Source organism: Euprymna scolopes, chromosome 28 (genome assembly GCF_053919585.1).
Source record: "Euprymna scolopes isolate OS-2025 chromosome 28, ASM5391958v1, whole genome shotgun sequence".
Classification (NCBI taxonomy): domain Eukaryota; kingdom Metazoa; phylum Mollusca; class Cephalopoda; order Sepiida; family Sepiolidae; genus Euprymna; species Euprymna scolopes.
Window position 1 is genome coordinate 57346762 of NC_136509.1, and position 19387 is coordinate 57366148.

The 19387-nt window shown below is 37.9% G+C and overlaps 1 protein-coding gene across 5 annotated transcripts in view; it reads right to left on the minus strand.

Annotated features, from left to right (window-relative positions):
• The window catches only part of LOC145249653 (inter-alpha-trypsin inhibitor heavy chain H1-like), a 362855-nt gene that overhangs the window by 305367 nt on the left and 38101 nt on the right, over positions 1 to 19387 (minus strand). For all 5 annotated transcript variants that reach the window (XM_080111426.1, XM_080111425.1, XM_080111424.1 and 2 more), the window contains exon 2: positions 9774 to 9886. In XM_080111426.1, the coding sequence (XP_079967552.1) occupies positions 9774 to 9845 (72 nt within the window). In that variant the 5' untranslated portion in view covers positions 9846 to 9886. The remainder of the gene's footprint in view (positions 1 to 9773; positions 9887 to 19387) is intronic.

Below are 19387 nucleotides of genomic sequence, written 5' to 3' on the forward strand. Positions count from 1 at the left end.
TCACGACTGCCCTGTTTCAACGCAACAAAGCCATTCACAGTCTTCCGCTAACGCTAAGCTTTGTAGTTTTAAATTCGGCTCGCTTTCAAGTTTATTTAAAACACGACGCCTGATTTCAGCGTTTTTATTTAAGACCAGCCCTTGTACAAAAATTAAACATTTAAAATTATCTGCTGATAATTCCTCCAGTTTAAAGTCGTCGCAATTTTTGTTTACTATACTTGCATAAGTAGTTCAGTCGTCTTCCTCTAGTGACATTCATACATTTATATCTCCTGTGAAAAAGAGATGTTTTTGTAGAAAACAGTTCTGTTAGTAGCGTAACTGTCTCTTGGAAGTTCAACTCACTGGTCTTTTTGGGGAGAATAAAATTCACGAACTTTGTATGTTCGGCTGTTCCCAATTTTCTTAGCAAAAGCCTGTATGTCCATGTACTGCAATCCGATACAAAAATATCTTCATATCTCCTATAGAAATGGGTAAAAGTGACTTCTTCTGGGTTATAATTGAAGTTTTCAATGGCGTTCCACATGCCTGCGAGAATGCGTTATGATTCTCGTTTGCTTTCGTTAACTGTTGTAATGAAAAATAAAGACCTTTTAAGATATTAGAAAGTTTTATTCAACATAAAATTCAGCAGGTACAACAACATGGTCGGTAACGAACGACTAAGCTGGGAAAAGGCGCCAATTTCGTTCTATTTGTAAACATCTGGTACGCATGCGCACTAGCGCTCTAAACTCGCAACACTCTCCACCACATTTTATTTATATTTCGGGTTGCAGGTGATCTTCCTTCCCCTTTTTGTTGCTTCTGGAAGAAATTTGAAAACGCCCTTCTTCGAGTCAGACTGTTGCTGCTGCTCTTCTATTTCTAAACACTTTGTTTTGTCGACTGAAGAGAAAGATTCTCCATTTAGTGAGGTATTATTCTTTGGGGTCTCCTGTTGATCAATTAACTGGTTCGCGGATGTTTGATGGAGTAGTAGAATCTGGTGATGTACCATGATCAGGGGAGACAGGAGATTCTAAGTTTGTAGAGGAGGGGTCAGTGACAGGAGTGGGGGCTAAGTCTTCTGTTGAGACTGTTGAATGACGGCCGTCAGGGAAACGAATTCTGGCAAAATTGGGAGTTGCAGATATTATATCTACTGGTTCCACGAGGGGATCTGACTTGTGTTGGCGGACAAACTTCCTAAGGAGGGCCGGTCCTCCTTGCAGCCATCGGGTAAGGTATATCCGGTGTCCGACCTTCTGGAAAAGTTAAACATTCTCTCGTGTGGGGTTGAGTTAGTTGCTATACAAAGTAGCGATCGAATAGAGTGCAAAGCTATGTCGAGTACTTCATGCCAGTGACGTTCGTCCAATTGCCTGGTTTTGAGTGCAAGTTTGATCGTTTTCCAAATTGTGCCATTTACTCTCTCGCATTGTCCTTGCCGATGGATGGTATGGAGTTGAGTGGGTAATCACGACTCCATGTTGCCAGAGAAACTCTTTTAGTTCACATGAAATAAACTGACTTCCTCGATCACTATGGATGGAATCTGGGCAGCCAAAAAAGGTAAATAAATTCTGGAGACAATTTATAACAGTTTTTGTTGATATGTCCTGACATAGATAGACAAAAGGATAGCGTGAATATTCATCTACAATCACGAGTAGGTATTTGAGATTATTCGTAGATGGTTTCGGTCCCATGACATCTATTGAAAGACGTTCAAAGGGGGATCGAGAATGGATTAATCGACCTGATGGAGGTTTGAAGAACCTTGGTTTTAGTTCAGCACATATTTGACATTCAGCGCAGGTGCGCTTAGCATCTTCCATGGAGAATGGTAGATTCTTCTGCCTCACAAAGTGATAGAGTCTCGCTACTCCAGGATGACAAAGTGCTGCGTGCAGGTCCTTTAGTGATAATGAGCGCGAAGCAGAGCATGATCGAGAAAGGGTATCTGCAGAGTTATTAAGAGAACCTGGTCTATATACTATCTCATAAGAATAGTTTGAAAGTTCAAGTCTCCACCGAAGCAGCTTATCGTTTTTAATACGATTTGGTGTCTGCGTGTTGAACATAAATGATGCAGCCTGTTGGTCAGTAATAATGGTAAAGTGTCGACCGAGTAAGAGGTCACGCCATTTACGCACAGATTCTACAATGGCTGCCGATTCACGTTCCACTGCTGAATGTCGACGCTCTGGAAAAATATGCTACTGGACGTCCATTCTGGGAAAGGCAGGCTGCTAATGCTGTCGCAGATGCATCAGTTTCTATCGTAAAAGTAACTTCATCCTCAATGGCTGCAACCGAAGCCTTACAAATTTCATCTTTCATGGCTTGAAATTGATTTTTGAGTTTCTCAGTGATAGGAAAGGACGTAATGTTTAATAAAGGTGAAATCCGATCTGAGAAATTCTCTATCCATGGTGAATAGTATGAGAAGAGACCTAGAGCCCGCCTGAGTGACTTACTGCAGTTTGGAATCGGTAATTCTTTTAGTGGTGTAAGTCTGTCTGGATCAGGACTGATTGTTCCATTTTCCAATAAGTGCCCTAGAAACTTTAGTTTGGTTATACCATATTCACATTTTACAGGGTTTTGTTGCAAGTTAAGACGGTTGATAACCTTTCTAAAAGCTTCCATATTTTCGTTTAATTCTTTATTAGTTTTTCCTCCGATGACAATGTCATCAATGTAGGCAAATGTACCTTGGAGTTCATGTTCTTGAATCAGATTATGCATAATACGTTGAAACACAGCTACTGAGTTCGTTAGCCCAAAAGGTAACCTAGAAAACTCGTATAGTCCTCCGTCAGCTTCAAATGCTGTGTAAATTCTCTCGTCTCTACATATAGGGCATTGATAATATGCAGACTTCAGGTCCAACTTATTGAAAATTTTGTACTGTGATAGTTGGCGTATGATATCCGAAATTTTGGGAAGGGGAAAAGCATCCAAAAGTGTAAACCGATTTATAGTTGCAGAATAGTCAACGACCATGCGACGCTTATGTCTTTCATTTCTAGTTACTAGTACTTGGGCTCTCCATGGGGAATTCGATTTGATTATGATACCTTCTTTTAATAATTTTTGTATCTCATTCCGGATAAATTTGCAGTCCAATGCTGAGTAGTTTCTGCTTTTTGTTGCGATGGGTTTACAATTCTTTGCTAAATTAGCAAAAAGAGACGGTGGCTCGATTTTCATTTGAGTGACGTTACAAATCTATAAAGATGGTATCTTTCCGTTATAACGAAATTCCACCCGGTTATGCAATTGCATGAACTCTTGTCCTAGTATAATTGGAGCATACAAGTTGGGAAGGATAGATAGACGCATATTATTGTAAATTTGTCCATTAACAGCGATGGACGCAACACAGTGTCCTAATGTTTTGCTCGTGAGATTCGAGGAAGCCATGCTTACCGTATCATTAGAAGGTAATATACTAAGGTCGAGTGATCTCACGATGTTCATTCGTATAAAGTTATGAGTGCTTCCACTGTCTACCATAGCTTTCAAACAGGTACTATTAATTGTTGCATTTACTACAGAATATTGTGTGCATGGAGTGCATTGGGATGACGCAGTGAGGGCAATATATGCAGAACTAGTTCTAGTATTATAAGTTGTTTGTTTTATTTTAGATCGGCAGACTTTAGAGAAGTGGCCCCTCTTTCCACATTTAAGGCAGTCAACATTCCGAGCTGGGCAAATATTTCGAGAATGATTTTCTCGTCCACAGAATTGGCATCTGGCGAAGTGAGTCGCCTGATTATTTCTGGAAACAGCAGCACATTCATTAGTCAGTTCCAAACTAGAGTTATTTTCAGATTCATCTGCATGAATAGATGCCTTTGCTACAATTGATGTGTCATAAGCTGCTGCATTATGTTGGGCCATTTCTAGACTTCGTGCAGTTGCTACGGCATGATCTAGGTTAATTTCAAAACTTTCAAGTAATCTCTGCCTAATAGTTGAGGAAGTGAGACCTGTGATAAATGCGTCACGTATCGCTAGCTCCGCATGTTGAGAGGCAGTAACATCTTCAAATTTACAATCCTTAGAAAGATTCTTTAGTTTTAGGAGAAACTGATCAATAGATTCACCTTGATTTTGTTTCCTAGTGGCGAGAAGGTGACGAGCAAACACAGAATTTACCGGTTTTACATAGGTTGCTTGAAGGATGCTAATAGCCCTCTCGAATGTTGAACAGTGAGATATAAGAGAATAGACCTTCGGTGAGATGAAATTAATCAGAATACTTAACTTATTCAGAGGATTTTGAGGATGAGCGACTGTGAGAGAGTCGATGCAGTTGATGAGGGTACGATACCAATGATTCCATTCGTCAGCGGTTGTATCTGACGATCCTTCGAATTTACCAGGTCTCAGTATAGCATCCATTGTTGCTGTTAATTTTTGATTTTATGTTGAATAAATTGTAATGAAAAATAAAGACCTTTTAAGATATTAGAAAGGTTTTATTCAACATAAAATTCAGCAGGTACAACATGGTCGGTAACGAACGACTAAGCTGGGAAAAGGCGCCAATTTCGTTCTATTTGTAAACATCTGGTGCGCATGCGCACTAGCGCTCTAAACTCACAACAACTTTGTTGCTTCTAGAATTTTCCTTTGTTCCTCCTGTGTTTTCCTCAAGATTTTTTCGAAATGTTTCTGTTGTCGCAACAGTTCTTTTTTTTTAATTTCTCTTTACTTTCAAGTTGTCCTTGTTGCAAGGCAAGATTTTGTTCTGTTCGAAATTTGAATAATTGTAAAAGAGACTCTCTGAACTCAGCGTCCATCGTAACGAATTCAATTTACAAACACAATTTACACTTGAAATAAAAAAAATCAGTTTTCCCAATATTATTTCGTGAGCAAAAAGTCCATCCCGCTTTTCTTACCTCAATTCTTTTGTTTGAAGCATAACAGATAAGAAAAGAGTACTTTTGGAAATTTAATTTGCTGTACGCGATATTTCTTGTAAGAAATAAAGTCCGTCGAAATAACATTTGTCAATTTTTTTTTTTTTACTTGTACGTGGTTTTACGTAGCAAACAATAAAATCTTTTACTTTTTAGCGAGCTGCTTTTTTGTATAGGAAAATCATTTATTTTATTTTTAACCTCTGTGTTTTGCACAATATGACTTAATTATTGTTTTATAAGCAATAATCCTTACGAATATATATTCTTTCTTTCTTTCACAGTCCGTTTCCCTTCTCTTATCAAATTTGATGGTCGTTTCACTAATAAATAGTCAACGTGTTTGTTCCAATATCAGAAATAACGACTCTTACCGTGAAAAAAAAAATGGTTTCTTGTGCTAAAAAAAGTGAACCTTTTTTAATAATTGACCATATTATTCCTGTTCTCTCGCTGTAGGTTTTTGACAGCAAGTCTTTAGGTGTTTTTATATAATATCGTCACATTACTATTGTAGTAATTAATTCGCTGTTAATCATTGCGCATCCAAATATCTGTTTGAAATGACGAAGGTGTTTTGCCGTAAAAATCTCGCGAATCCTTGTATTTCAATCACTTTTGGTGATTGCAGTGATATCGTTTCGATTCCGTCGTCGCCAATCTGTTGTGTCGTAACACAATAGTAAAAGAAAAAAATGAAATCGAGGTTGGTTTAACAAATGAAGTGTATTAACATTACAGGTACAAAGGTAGGAATACGGGTATAACTGACTAGTGCTCAGCTAGGCAGTGGAGTACTGTCGTTCCTTCTCACCGGTATAGACATTACTGGCACTATAAATATAGTGAGAACCGGTGTAATTTCCCTTATGTATAACACCCCCCTTGAAAATATCCCGCTTGGGGATTAATAACGTTTTTGTTTTGGATTCACCCTAATCAACTCAGTTGAGTTCCGTTTTCTTTTTGACCTCCTATTCTCAGGAGCTGTCTTTGGTACGGACACCTAAAAAGTATCAAACACTGTGCCCATGATCGGGCGATCTGGTCACCTCACTGTTCGAGTATCTTTTCCGCATTGATTAGTGTGACGTTTGTGCCCGAAGTCTGGTCCCTTAATCATATAGACCATGTTGCCTTTTTGTTTTTCAACAATGCCGGACTCCCAGAAAGTCCTATTATTTTTGTGAATCTTATAGAAGACTCTTTCGCCAACTTTATACCGTTTTTTGTTATCGGTTTTTTGAGATTTGGCCTATTCTGGATTGGTAACAACTTGTGGAAAATCAATCTAACCTTGCGTCCGAACATGACCTCAGCAGGTGTCTTCGACATTTCGATGTTTGCATTTGACCCTGAAAATATTTCGATATTTGCATTTGACCCTGAAAACCTGTAAAAACTGTTGGATAGACTTATCCGTCGGGGATCAACTATTACGACTAGCTTTTTTCAGAGCTCTCTTGAATGTATCAACGAACCTCTCCGCTTGCCCGTTACTTCTCGGGTGGTATGGTGGAATGGTTATATGCTCGATTCTCACAAAAATGTTTCAATTCAGTAGACGTCAATTGCATTCCATTGTCTGTGACAATGCAGTCTACTACCCCAAACCTAGCGAATAATTCATACAAGAAATTAATAGTTGCCTTGGGTGTGGGGTTCTTGCATTTTAGTACTTCCAGCCACTTAGGCTGTCTACAACAATGAGATAATAGAACCCCTCTAGCGGTCCCGTAAAGCCTAAGTGAATTCTCGACCAGGGTCGGTCCTGTTTTGTCCACGATCCGAAATGAGTCGGGGGGGCTTTCATAGCTAATGCGCATCCCCTACACTCCCTGACTTTTTCTTGTATATCCTTATCCATGTTTGGCCAAAAAAATGAAAGAGCGCATAAGGCTTTTCATTCTTGATATGCCTGGATGTCCTACATGGAATTCCTTGAGCATTCTATTCTGTAGTGTTGCAGGAATTACCACCCCGTCGCTATATAATAGGACGTTATCGCAAATTGAATACATTTCTTCATCCAGTTGGTTATTGTTGATTTTTTTCTTTCGTGCTTGTAATAAATTCGTCCACCTTTGTCTTACTCTTAATCTCATCAAGCGTTACTGGAAGTTCTCTTATCGTGTCACATAAAGTATTTTTTACCTCAACTTTCGCTTGAATAGCTGCTATTACCATATCCTCCAAGGTTCTGTCTGCTTAGGTATTAACCTTGATAACCCGTCTGCATGACCAAGCTTTTGAGATGGTACATGCTCCATTTGAAAATTGTAGCCCAGAAGCATGGTACCCCATCTTTGGAGTCTATTCGCCGTATGTTGTAGTAGTCTCTTTTCCGATTCGAAAATCGTTAATAATGGTTTGTAACAGAAATTGCCTACTGTGCAGGAAACGATGAAATTTCTTTACCGCGAATATAATGGCTAACACTTCTTTCTCAATTTGCGAGTATTTTTTTCAGCTGGCATTGCTTGCAACTACAATATCACGCTTGGGATTATAGTGTGCCAGAAACAAGTTAGACGTTAGTATATCTTTAATTTCCTGAAATGCTTCTTCGCACTCTTGCGTCCAGACCCATTTTTTGTCCTTCCTTAACAGTTCATTTAAGGGTGATCTTAGTTTATGTATATTTGGCACGAATCCATTTTAGTAATTCGACAACCCTAAGAAACTTTATAGAGACGCAATATTTTCTGGAGTAGGCATGTCTCCTATTGCCCTTGATCTATCTGGATCTGGCCTTCTTCCATGTTCATCGATGATTTGCCCCAAGTATTTTATTTTCTCCATGAAAAACATACATTTTTCCTATTTTAGTTTAAATCCATAATCCTGGATCCTTTCGAATACTTGATTTACATGATCCTTGTGTTGTTCTTTGCTAGCGCTGTTATCGTCCAAATACCCTACTGCGAAATCCAACCCATTTAACATAATGTCCATAATTTGCTGAAAAATCACAGGGGTGACTTTGACCCCAAAAGGAAGTTTGTTAAACTTGTACAATCTCTTATGGTTATTGATACATAGCAGCTTTGAACACTCCTCATCGACTGGAACTAGCAAGTACGCGTCACTGAGGTTGACTTTAGAAAAATATTTCCCTCCGCTCAGTTTCGCAAATATTTCTTCAGGCTCGGAAGCGGATAATGGGGCTCTTGTAATGTCCTGTTTAAGCCGGTCGAGAAGTCGGCACAAACCCGAATCTCTTTACTCTTCTTTTTAATATAAACTGTTGGTGCAACCCACTCACCATGATCGATTTTTTCAATGATACCTATGTTTTTGAGTTTTTCTAATCGACCGTCTATTTGTTCTATTTGTTCGATACCATAGTCCTAGAATAATTCTTTTCTTGTTTTCCTTATAGTAAACTGGCCAAAGGCATTGTCAATATCTATTTGTCTTGTAAGTTCGTTTTCAATGGGCAGAACAGCCAGATCCGACAGTTTTGACTGGCTCATGGTTGACTGGAGGTATATTTTAATAAGTTTTATTTTGGAGAACTTCTTTCATACGATGCCACAGAAACACATATTGTCATGAGGAGTTTTAGAGCCATTTGACAATGAGGAATAAAACCAGGTTGTAGAAAGTTGCCGCAATTCACCTTTAACCTTTGAACCTGGCCTTTTAATCGACTTGAAATTCTGACACTATCAGGCACAGGACTTTGCCACGATGACACATCGTTGAATTTTGACAAATTACTGGGGGTGCTGGCGGCTGAGGCTTCAAACTCTTCTTCTGATCGAGCTGCAATTGCTGTATCATAATGTTCTTCAACATCAGTTTGTTCTTAGTCGCTCTTTCTAGGTTGCTCGTTATCACTTGAAAAATGGCCTTCGAGCTGTTTTCATGTGTTTGAGATAGATCATTGGCAGATATATCGGCATAATCACGTTGATAGACCATTTGTTAAATCACTGAAATTAAGCTTGTGCACTATCAAATGGGTGACTATTTGGAAATATTAAGTGCAATAATGTCATCTTCACTGACCATAATAAGCATGTGTCAAGAAACTACATGTGAATTTAATATTCCCTGGAAACTTACTCTTTCGTTGGATGGATAAATGTCATACCAGGTATTACTGGTATCTTTACTTACTTGGCAGGTTCTTCTTTCTCAAAATGAGATTATTCGATTTTATTCTATGAAGCTACTCTTCCAGGCATTACTTCCTCTTTCAGAACCGGCGATGATTTATTGTTTGTCGTTCATAGCATTTTAGTACCATTCTAGAGGGCACCATTGTAGGAAATGTTTATCTCATCATGGTAAATACATCGAAGAACATGAATAGTAGACATTAGCAAAGTTTTTTTTCAGCATTATCTGTAGTGGGTGTGCACTCATGTATATATATATATATATATATATATGTGTGTGTGTGTGTGTGTGTGTGTTCGTTCAGTTCATAAGCTAAGGCTATGCACACGTTAGTTGTTCCTTTTTTTCTGGATCATTGGTTTGAATCCTTTACAAGTCTCATTTTTTAATTTGTGTTAGTCTTTGTTTATTCCGAACATGTATTCGTAAACTAATTTGTTTATTATTTAGCAAAAAAAAAGAAAAAACGTTTATTTATTAAATATTCCTCTCTGTTATTTTCAAATTGAATTATTCTTATTGCTCGAAATAGCACACACGCAGCAACCAAGCAAAGAAATTGTTTAGAACCCTTTCTATAAAAGAAACAACTAGCAGTAGTAGTAGTAGTATTTTTTGCATTCCTCAATATTCCGAGGCAATGCCGGAACCCATAACTCGTTAAAGACAGAAAGTGAAAAAAAATGCTGATAAATTGATAAAAATATGTCTACTTACCATTGCAATTGTCGGGTTAAGCAGAATGACAATGATAATGTTTGCCGATAATATAGGCCAGAGGAGATACATGTTTTCCGGAATTCTTTTTCTGACTTGGATTTATTCAAAGTCTGAATATACAAAACAAAACATTTATATAATATTTTATCTAACATATAAAGTTATTGTGTCGGATTTTCAAGTCAAACACAAATAGCATTTAAACGGACAAATCAAACTTTGTTTCAGACTCATGTATTTTTTAAGTTGTATCATGCTACTAGTAATATCTATGTACTTAACTACAATTTATTTATTTTCAATAATTTCTGCCCAGAAAGTCGAATTTATAAAATGATAACCGTAAATATAAACCCGCAATAGATGGAATGTAATAGTTTTCTACCTTGAGTTTTAAAATTGTAAACAACAATTAAAAACTAAAATAACTTGGTCTTTTGGTTTGCATCAAAGTGGTTTGTGGCTCATACCTGTTGCTCTGGCAAAGGAGAAACCTAAAACCTCTGTTGGACCTCCGTCAGAGAGCGGGTAAAGAGTATGTAGACATCGCTAACTTCCTGAACACTCCTTCCATGGCAACGTTTTGGCCGGCTGCAAAAATGCAAGGCCAAGTAGGGAGCCATCCTACGAATGTTATTGTTTAAGGACAAAGATCCTTCCCTTGATAAACACTTACCAGAATACAAGTAAAGGGTTCCAGTATTGGTGCATCCTTCACTGTATAAAGCACTAAAATTAACCTTTCCCTTGAACGTTGATGGCATTGCACACAGCATCCAGGCCACTAAAGAGCTGACAATTTTGAACATAGTGCATAACGTCAGTGTCTGTTCACCGAAGGACTTTGGAACTAGTTGCGATACTTCTTAAAGTAAGTTCTATGTCTCTCAACTTGGCTAGCTTGAATGGGAGAACTTGAGGTCTTAAAACTGGGCTGCTCACATCTGAAGATACCTCTTGAGTGGATGCTGTTGCAATCGAGGAGATGCACTTTGTTTCGTCTTGGAAATGCCACTATGATGTCTTTTCAACATATGGGAATCTCCGGAAGAAGGGCGTTTCCTTGCTTGTAAAACACACCGTGTTCGGTTAACACTGTTGCTAGAGACAAGGCAGGCTGGTTGTGGCTGATATTGCCGTCAAATAGCATTTTAGATGATTGTGGTTCATACACATAGCACTGCTCAAGAGAGGGTCTCCTTTTTTCAGGATCCCGATGCGTTTTAAGCATGTAGTTTTAATGGGGGATTAGAACACCATCCTTGACCCCAGAATAGACAAGGTAAGAGTGGAAGCTTGAGGGATGGAGAAGTGCAAGACCAGCCTGGCAGACCTGATGGCTAGATGCGATCTGGTCAACAGGTTTTGTGTCAAACACCTAGGGTGGGAGATGTGGACATGGATCATTAGCGTTCCATCTTACTTAAATACTTATTTGGATGCTAGTTAAACGAGGTGACGTAAATGTCCCATGTTCACCTGGCTATGTCAAACGAACCATAAACTGGTGAAATTAAAGAATAACTCAGATAGGTATAATGCGAGTATCAAGTACTCGAAAGATCTGTGAGAGATTTCAGGAGCATTTTGAGAAGAGATATATGCAACAGCTCGGTCTCACCTGTACAAGACGTTGGTGACCGTTTGGCTAATGTGGCTAGAGTGGCTTGTTGTTAAGGCAGGATGACAGAGCAGGAGGTTGTGATTGCACTGAAGCAGAACATGTTTATACCGATTCTGACAGATGTATTCAGTCATTGGTTTGACGAGGGTTCCAGCCCTAATCCAGTTACCAAGGAAATGATCACATTTCTAAGAAAGAGGGACAGGCAAGGAGAAAGGAACTACAAGCCCATAACTCTGCCCACCTCAGTTTTTCTTTTCCCATCCTACCCAGATCTCACCTCCACTTAGACAGTTCCAAACAGACCGGAAAATAATGGGCAGTCTATTATTTAGAAAGAGTTGGGAGGGTTATACTAACTAAAATTGTGTTGTTGCTCTTTGTTTTTTCTCGCTCCACGCTACTGAAAAGATTGATTGTTTGTTTGAGTTTGTTTTTATTTTTCTAATCAGGTAATATTCACGCATGCGTTTTGTAAAGGTCTGGATATTTTAGGGGGGGGGTTGTAAAAAGAATGTATTAAAGCCATTGCCGAAGGCAATCCATGTGATCGTATTGATGGTCTTTTGTAATTGAAGAATCAAAGTGATATTCTTGATCTAACAAAATCCAAGAAGTCACAGTAAAATCTCTCCTGATATCCTAGCACTAAATGAGTTAAGTTGTATTCTTCAATCTCTATGCAGTTGCTAACAGCATAGTTTCTAAATTGTACATTTCTTTTCACTTTCCTGAACTGCCTACTCGATCTTGACGATCGACAACGCTTACTTCCCAATCTCATCTCCATTACTCTATAACCCACTCAAGAACGCTGATGACTTTATGATAATGGTTGATATCACCCTAAAGGTTCGACCCTAGCCAAAGAGCTATACTCAAAATGACAAGATACTATAAACGAACTGATTAGGAATTCATCAGAAACGTCCAATACAGTAAATAATTTTCTCTCGCTGCTGAATAGTGTGCAAATGAGATAATAAAATGGTTCAAAGCAGGCATTGAGGAAAATATCCCAATACATAAATTCTATAGTAAGCCCCACTCTTCCCAATGGTTCCCTTCAACTTATGCAGTTGTTATTGTGCGTTCTGATTCCACCTCCATATGTCAAATACAAATAGACAAAAATTTATTCATTGTACAATTGAAATAGCTGCAGTTAAGACTAGGTGTACTGAGATTACCCGAAAATGCATTGTCAGAGAATTTAGGAACGCGAATTTGGAAAATCTATAATAATATAGTGAGCAATGGACAATCAACAATACACTATTCAACCACTATGATGTCGCTGACACGACAATTAATAAGGCTGAGCTGCTTTTCCAGCAGTTCGCCTTGAACTCTGCCTTGGATTTATTGTCTCATCACACTTCTCCTTTCATTTTATAAAATCTTTAGATCATTAATAAATCTAGCAATAGTCCATCACCTTGTTAATGCAAAACTTCCTTCTGATCAACAGTATGGATTTAGGCAAGCTCGTTCGACTGCAACGGTTATCTCATGTAAAGCTAGCCCATAGCGTTTAATATATCTAAAACCTTTGACAATGTCTAGCATGAAAGTCTTTTAATGAAAATTGATTTATACGGTATTATTTGATGATATGATCAAATCATTCTTAGCTAAAAAAAAAAATATCCAGGTTGTCCTCAGTAGCTTGTTCTTAACAGCATGGCATTAATGTAGGTAAGTCTCAAGGGTCGATCTTTGAACTTTTATTATTCTTGAATTTTCATAAACGACTTCTCTGATGCAATTGTGTCCGAGATGCTATATTTGCTGATTACACCATACTCTATTTTTGACATATGTATAAAACGAACGCACAAATATCCACATTAATAGCTGAATCCTCAGAAAATGACCTGCAGTATGGATGCTAGCATTTACTGGTACTAAAGCAAAGTTCTTTTCTTAAAATGATTATAAGAAACCTTTTCAACCATCCATCGTCACAGCTAATAGTACTTAAAATTTCATCATTTAAACTCCTCAGCCTAACATTTATAGCATGAAAACTTCTCACACCTGGAAGTGTATCTCTACAAAGCCACCATTCGCCCATGTATGGAGTATTGTTTTCACATCTGGGCTACATGGGGAGTACATTGACCACTAATTTCTCCCTCTTAAAAAATCAGCCTCTAATTTTTTTTATTTTTTTTTTTTATTACATTTTCACCCCAAACAAGGCACATTGCCACTTTGGTGTAGGGGGCTACTATCAGGGGAAACATCTACTGGGGTACTATGTAGGGATTTGGGCAGCGAGATGTTGGTTCACGTTGCACTTGAACTTATGCATGTCAGTACAGTTGGGGAAGCAGTGACCTAGAATGGAATTCCAAAGTCTAGCAGTTCTGGGGAAGAAACTACTGGAGTAGAAAGATCTTTTACATCTAGGGATCTCTACAGTGTGGGGGTGGGATTTAGCAGCTTGTCGGGTCTCTCGAGGGTGTTTACGTCGTGGGGGCACAAGTGCTTGCAGTTCATCAGAGCATTCACCATTATAATACTTGTAGAACAGGCAGAGGGATGCAACGTTTCGACGATGGGACAGAGGCTGATGCTTAGATGCCAGTTTAGGGCCTATCAGATTTGCGACTCTCTTTTGAACCCTGTCAAGGAGCGAGAGACTAGTAGCCGATACACCAGCCCAAATATGACAGTAATACTCCATACATGGGCGAATAGTGGCCTTGTAGAGGTACAGGATACTTTCGGGTGTTAGAAGTTTTCTAGCACGGTAGAGAGAGCCCACCTTCCTCGCAGCAGCCCTGGCAATGCTCTCGATGTAATTGTTCCAGCTCATGTTTCCTGTGAACGTTAGGCCAAGGAGCTTGAGAGACGTACTCTCAGATAAAGAGTCGTTGGCCATTGCTATAGGTGGTAGAGAAGGTTTCTTGTAATTATTGAATGAAACCAATTTTGTCTTGGCGGCATTGAACGTGACCATCCATTTTTGTCCCCATTCCACTACTGATTGGAGGTCATCCTCTAGTGTTTCTGCCATTACTTTAGATATATGTTCATTTGTTTTCCTGTCGTGCCTGCTATAGAGTGTGGTGTCATCAGCATATATACCTATCTCAGAGGCAATTTTGTCGGGAAGGTCATTTATGAATATCAGGAACAACAGAGGTCCAAGGATAGATCCCTGGGGCACTCCCGCATTTATATCATATTGTTTAGATGTACGACCGTCGAGGACAACCTGGATTTTTCTCTTATCTAAGAAGGATTTAATTATGTTAAGTATTCTACCAGTGATACCGTATGATCTAATCTTCCTGAGGAGACCCTCATGCCATACCCTGTCAAAAGCCTTGGATATATCTAGAGCTACCGCTCTGCCCTCTCCCGCTTTGTCCAGTGAATGGTATATGCGTTCAGAGATTACAGTGAGGATGTCTGCCGTGGAACGGGCTTGTCTAAATCCATATTGTTGGTCAGTCAGAAGTTTAGCATCTGTAAGGTGCTGGACTAGAGCATGGTTAATTAAGGTCTCAAATATTTTGGCAAAAAGTGGGAGGAGGCTAATAGGGCGATAATTTAATGGGTCAGTTCTTTCGCCAGAATTCTTGAATACTGGTACCACAGAAGCAGTTTTCCAACAGCCCGGAAAGCAAGATTCATTAAGGCATTTGTTGTAGAGTTTGGAGAGAACTGGAGCTACTTCGGCTGAGCACTTTTTTAATAGCACAGCTGGGATGAGGTCGGGTCCACATGCTTTTGAAGTGTCAAGGTTTTTTATGATAGCATGCACCTGAGCAGGGGTGATTATTAGATCGTCAAGCGTGGCGTCTGTCCACATAGGAAATTGAGGTAGGGGGTGGTTTAGAGGGTCCAGTGTGGAGTTTGAGGCAAACCGACTGGTAAGCATGTTACCCTTCTCGGTTGCTGAGCAAAGAACCTCGTGATTGTTGGTTAGTGGAGGAATTGTTGATTGCCCATTATTTACTACACTGTTGTAGATTTTCCAGAAGTCACGAGTTCCTAGTTTTTGTGCTTCGATGCGTTTTTTAGTGGTTTCAGTAAATTCCCTCTTAGCTGTCGCTATTTCTTTCTTAACGTTACTTCTAGCTTCTATGTACTTCTGTCTGTTTGAACTGGACTTATGTCGGTTAAACCTGCGGAATGCATGCTGCCTTTGGGCAATGGCAGTTGCGCAAGTCGAAGTAAACCATTGGGGAGAGTGGGGCTTGCTATAGAATTTCCGCATGGGAACATGCGCTTCGATTGCAGTTTTGAACCATTCAGTGGTCTCGGTTGCACACCGTTCAGCAGGAAGAGAAAAAATATTTCCCCATGGGGCGTCTCTGATAAGATCTCTGATGGCTTCCCAGTCAGCCTTCTTATAATATCTCGTTGTTTTGAGCACTGGCTCTTCAGTTTTGGGTCTAGAGTTTATGTTATATAGTTATTATTATTTGTATTAGACGATACCACTTGTGGTGCGCGTATGTTACGTGAGTTCTTATTAGTAAAGATACGAGTCTTAGTGAGAGTTCTTGTCTTATTACATATGATGTTGTATCTTTAGAGAGAGAGATGTTGTTATAAGAGAGATTGTTCGTTTATAACTATTCCTATATTTTAAATGTTCATTACTTAGACGTGTAGATATGAAGAAAGCTCTTAGAATGATGAGATAGTGTTCAGCAGTCTTAGTGTAGATATGATGTAGATTCACATTGTGGATATGAGATGTCGAAACGTGTATGTAATGACATTTTATAACACAGACATATAATAACAATACAATTTACCTTTTTGTAGAAATCACAAACACAAAGATGAGCTTTATCACAAACACATGATGAATTTATTTTCTTACGACCGGTCGTGACTTCCTCATTAAGAACTCAAAGTTTCACATTTTAGTTTCTGAAGTGACGTCTCGCTTCAGACGTCCGCCTGTCTCTGAGTTTTCTCACTGACCGTCTCCCCTGACTGTCTCTCCTGACTGTCTCTCTGACTGTCTCTCTGACTCTCTCTACGACCAACTAACTCCCACCTCCTATATTGAGAAATCCATGCATCCCGGCCACGTGAGCAAAATTCACGTGTTTCAACATGCGCGACTTTGCACGTTTCCGACATTGATTTCCCAATAACCTATTTTTCTTGTGTTGTTTCCACAAAGGAATTTAACCTACATATCTAATTTATTTAACCATATTTTATTATCCACATTCTTTTAACAATTGAATAGTTTATTTATTATTTATTTCATCCGAATTAACAATTTACTGGACATTCCATTTAAACCTATTGTTCTTTAAAACTTATGTCCAGGGTTCGATTTCTGCTTTCTCTTATTTTCATTTTAACTAATCTCTCTATTTTTATACTTACATGAACAGGGGACAGCCCTTATCATGTAACATCCCTCCCTTCCATATTTCACAAAAAAAAAATGTATGCATTTTTAACTTTAGTACATTGTTTTATTTTTATATCTACACAACCACACGGCTAGAAAGATCATGCTAAAAAAACACAAAAAAAAATCTCTTTCAGTCAGCCCTTCACGGCCGACTTCACAATTATTTATTTTTTTTATAAGATCAGAACCTTTCTGATCTTTGTGGCATTTACTTTTTGGGTCTAGGGTATTTACCTATGATTCACATCAGCTATTTTCCAGCCACCCATATGCCGCAGACTAGAGGTTTTCACCTTTCTCGAAATGGACGACTTCCTTCGTCTCAAAAGTGTTCTGGTCTCTCTTTCCGCATGGTTAGTCTTATCAAGTATGGCTTTGTTTTTTTGTTTTTTTTCTATAACTATCTTATACGGGACATACCAAAGCTCATATACTTAAATCTTTGTGGTTGGCTTCAGAAGTTTAAGATATACCTTTTTTTTCTCTCATACGGATTCACTCGGATTTCCTTGCTTGGATTCTTGAAACTTCGACGAGGATTTAGAAATATCACCCCTAACTAACTAACACCTTTCGCGCGCCCAACAACTTAATTGCGCCTAAATTCTATCTAATTGCCCGATTTTTTTTTTGTGATTTTTCTTTTCTCTCACCAGGGCTTCCAAGATCCAGCAGATATATCCCACATTCATGCTTCTCGAAAAAAATACAAGGTTATATCTTTCTTACGTAATCTACGGCATATTTTTGCCTGTCTCTTACTTCATTAAGCTATATGTGATTGCCTCGGGACTACCTCTCATCGGTTTACTGGTCCCCTTAAGAATTTTCGTATTCTTTCCAACGCCTGTTTATTAACTAAGCCAAGACTTACTTACTACTTTGCTTGGAGTCGTTAAGTGCAACCAGCTTATTTTAAGCACTTAATTAACCAGGTTCCCAAATTTTTCGTATAGGGGCACTTCTTGTGCTTATCAATCCTTACCAAGTCACTTTTCTTGGAGAAAAATTTTTTAGGATCTCTAAAAAAAAAAAAACAACAAAACCAAATGCTAAAACAAAACATCTTTCTTACGGCTTATCACATCTAAAAACTCTCCAAATACCCGTTTACGTAATTTTAATTCTTGTCCCCCTTCTAAAATTCTAACTGAATCTGTAAGCCAACCATACGTCTTAACTTATTTTCTACTAGATCATTTTAATCTAATGTATATTTACGGATAACTTTGAATTCTTGCTGTGAAAATCATAACATTACATACATAAGACAATTTACAATATTTGTTCAACATCATAAAAACATTTTCAAAAAAAAAATACCTTAATACATTTAAACATTTTGCAACAGTTATAACTTTTTTTTTTTTTTAAACAAAACAAAAAAAATCATCTGTAACAACAACAATTCAACAGTCTGTCCAAAACAATTGTCCCTTTTTTTTTTCAAAAACAAAATAAATGAACACACAAAAGCCGAACAGTTCAACTATGAACACAAAATGCATTTCCAAATAATTTACACGCTGTTTCAGAAAGTACATGCGACCTTTGAAAAATTCCTGTTTTGACAGATTAAATTCAACAATTCGTCCAAACGATTTCATATTGACACACATTTTCTAATGACACTTCTACAAATTTCAAACAATAATGGGTGACACAATCTCTGCCTTTGCGTGTATGTGTGTGTGTGTGTGTTTTTTTTTTTTTTTTAACAGACCAATTCATTTATCAATGAATTACGCATGGTGACTTGTTTACTATTTTTTTCCATTACTACGAATTTCTTTTTACGGCATATCGGCGTTTTCTTCTTTTTCTTTTTAATATTTCTTGTATCTTTTGTTTTCTGTGTGCGTGTGTGTTCAAATTTTTTTCTTTTCTTTTTTTCTTCGCATTTCTGTGATCGTGTAATTTTTTTCTTTTTCCGTGGTATTATTTATTTATTTATTTATTTATTTTAATTATGTTGGACCCTTTTAAAACGTTGTGTTTCTTTTTCTTTTTCGAATTCTGTGATCGTGTAATTTTTTCTTTTTCCGTGGTATTATTTATTTATTTTTTTTAAATTATGTTGGACCCTTTTAAAACGTTGTGTTTCTTTTTTTCTTTTTTTTTTTTTTCGTGGTATCGACCCCAGGTTCGGTTTCTGCATCGCTGATGCAAAAGGTTCACGAACACCAAATTGTTATTTGTTATATAGTGGGTGATATGGTTATTATTATTATTATTATTATTATTTGTATTAGACGATACCACTTGTGGTGCGCGTATGTTACGTGAGTTCTTATTAGTAAAGATACGAGTCTTAGTGAGAGTTCTTGTCTTATTACATATGATGTTGTATCTTTAGAGAGAGAGATGTTGTTATAAGAGAGATTGTTCGTTTATAACTATTCCTATATTTTAAATGTTCATTACAGACGTGTAGATATGAAGAAAGCTCTTAGAATGATGAGATAGTGTTCAGCAGTCTTAGTGTAGATATGATGTAGATTCACATTGTGGATATGAGATGTCGAAACGTGTATGTAATGACATTTTATGACACAGACATATAATAACAATACAATTTACCTTTTT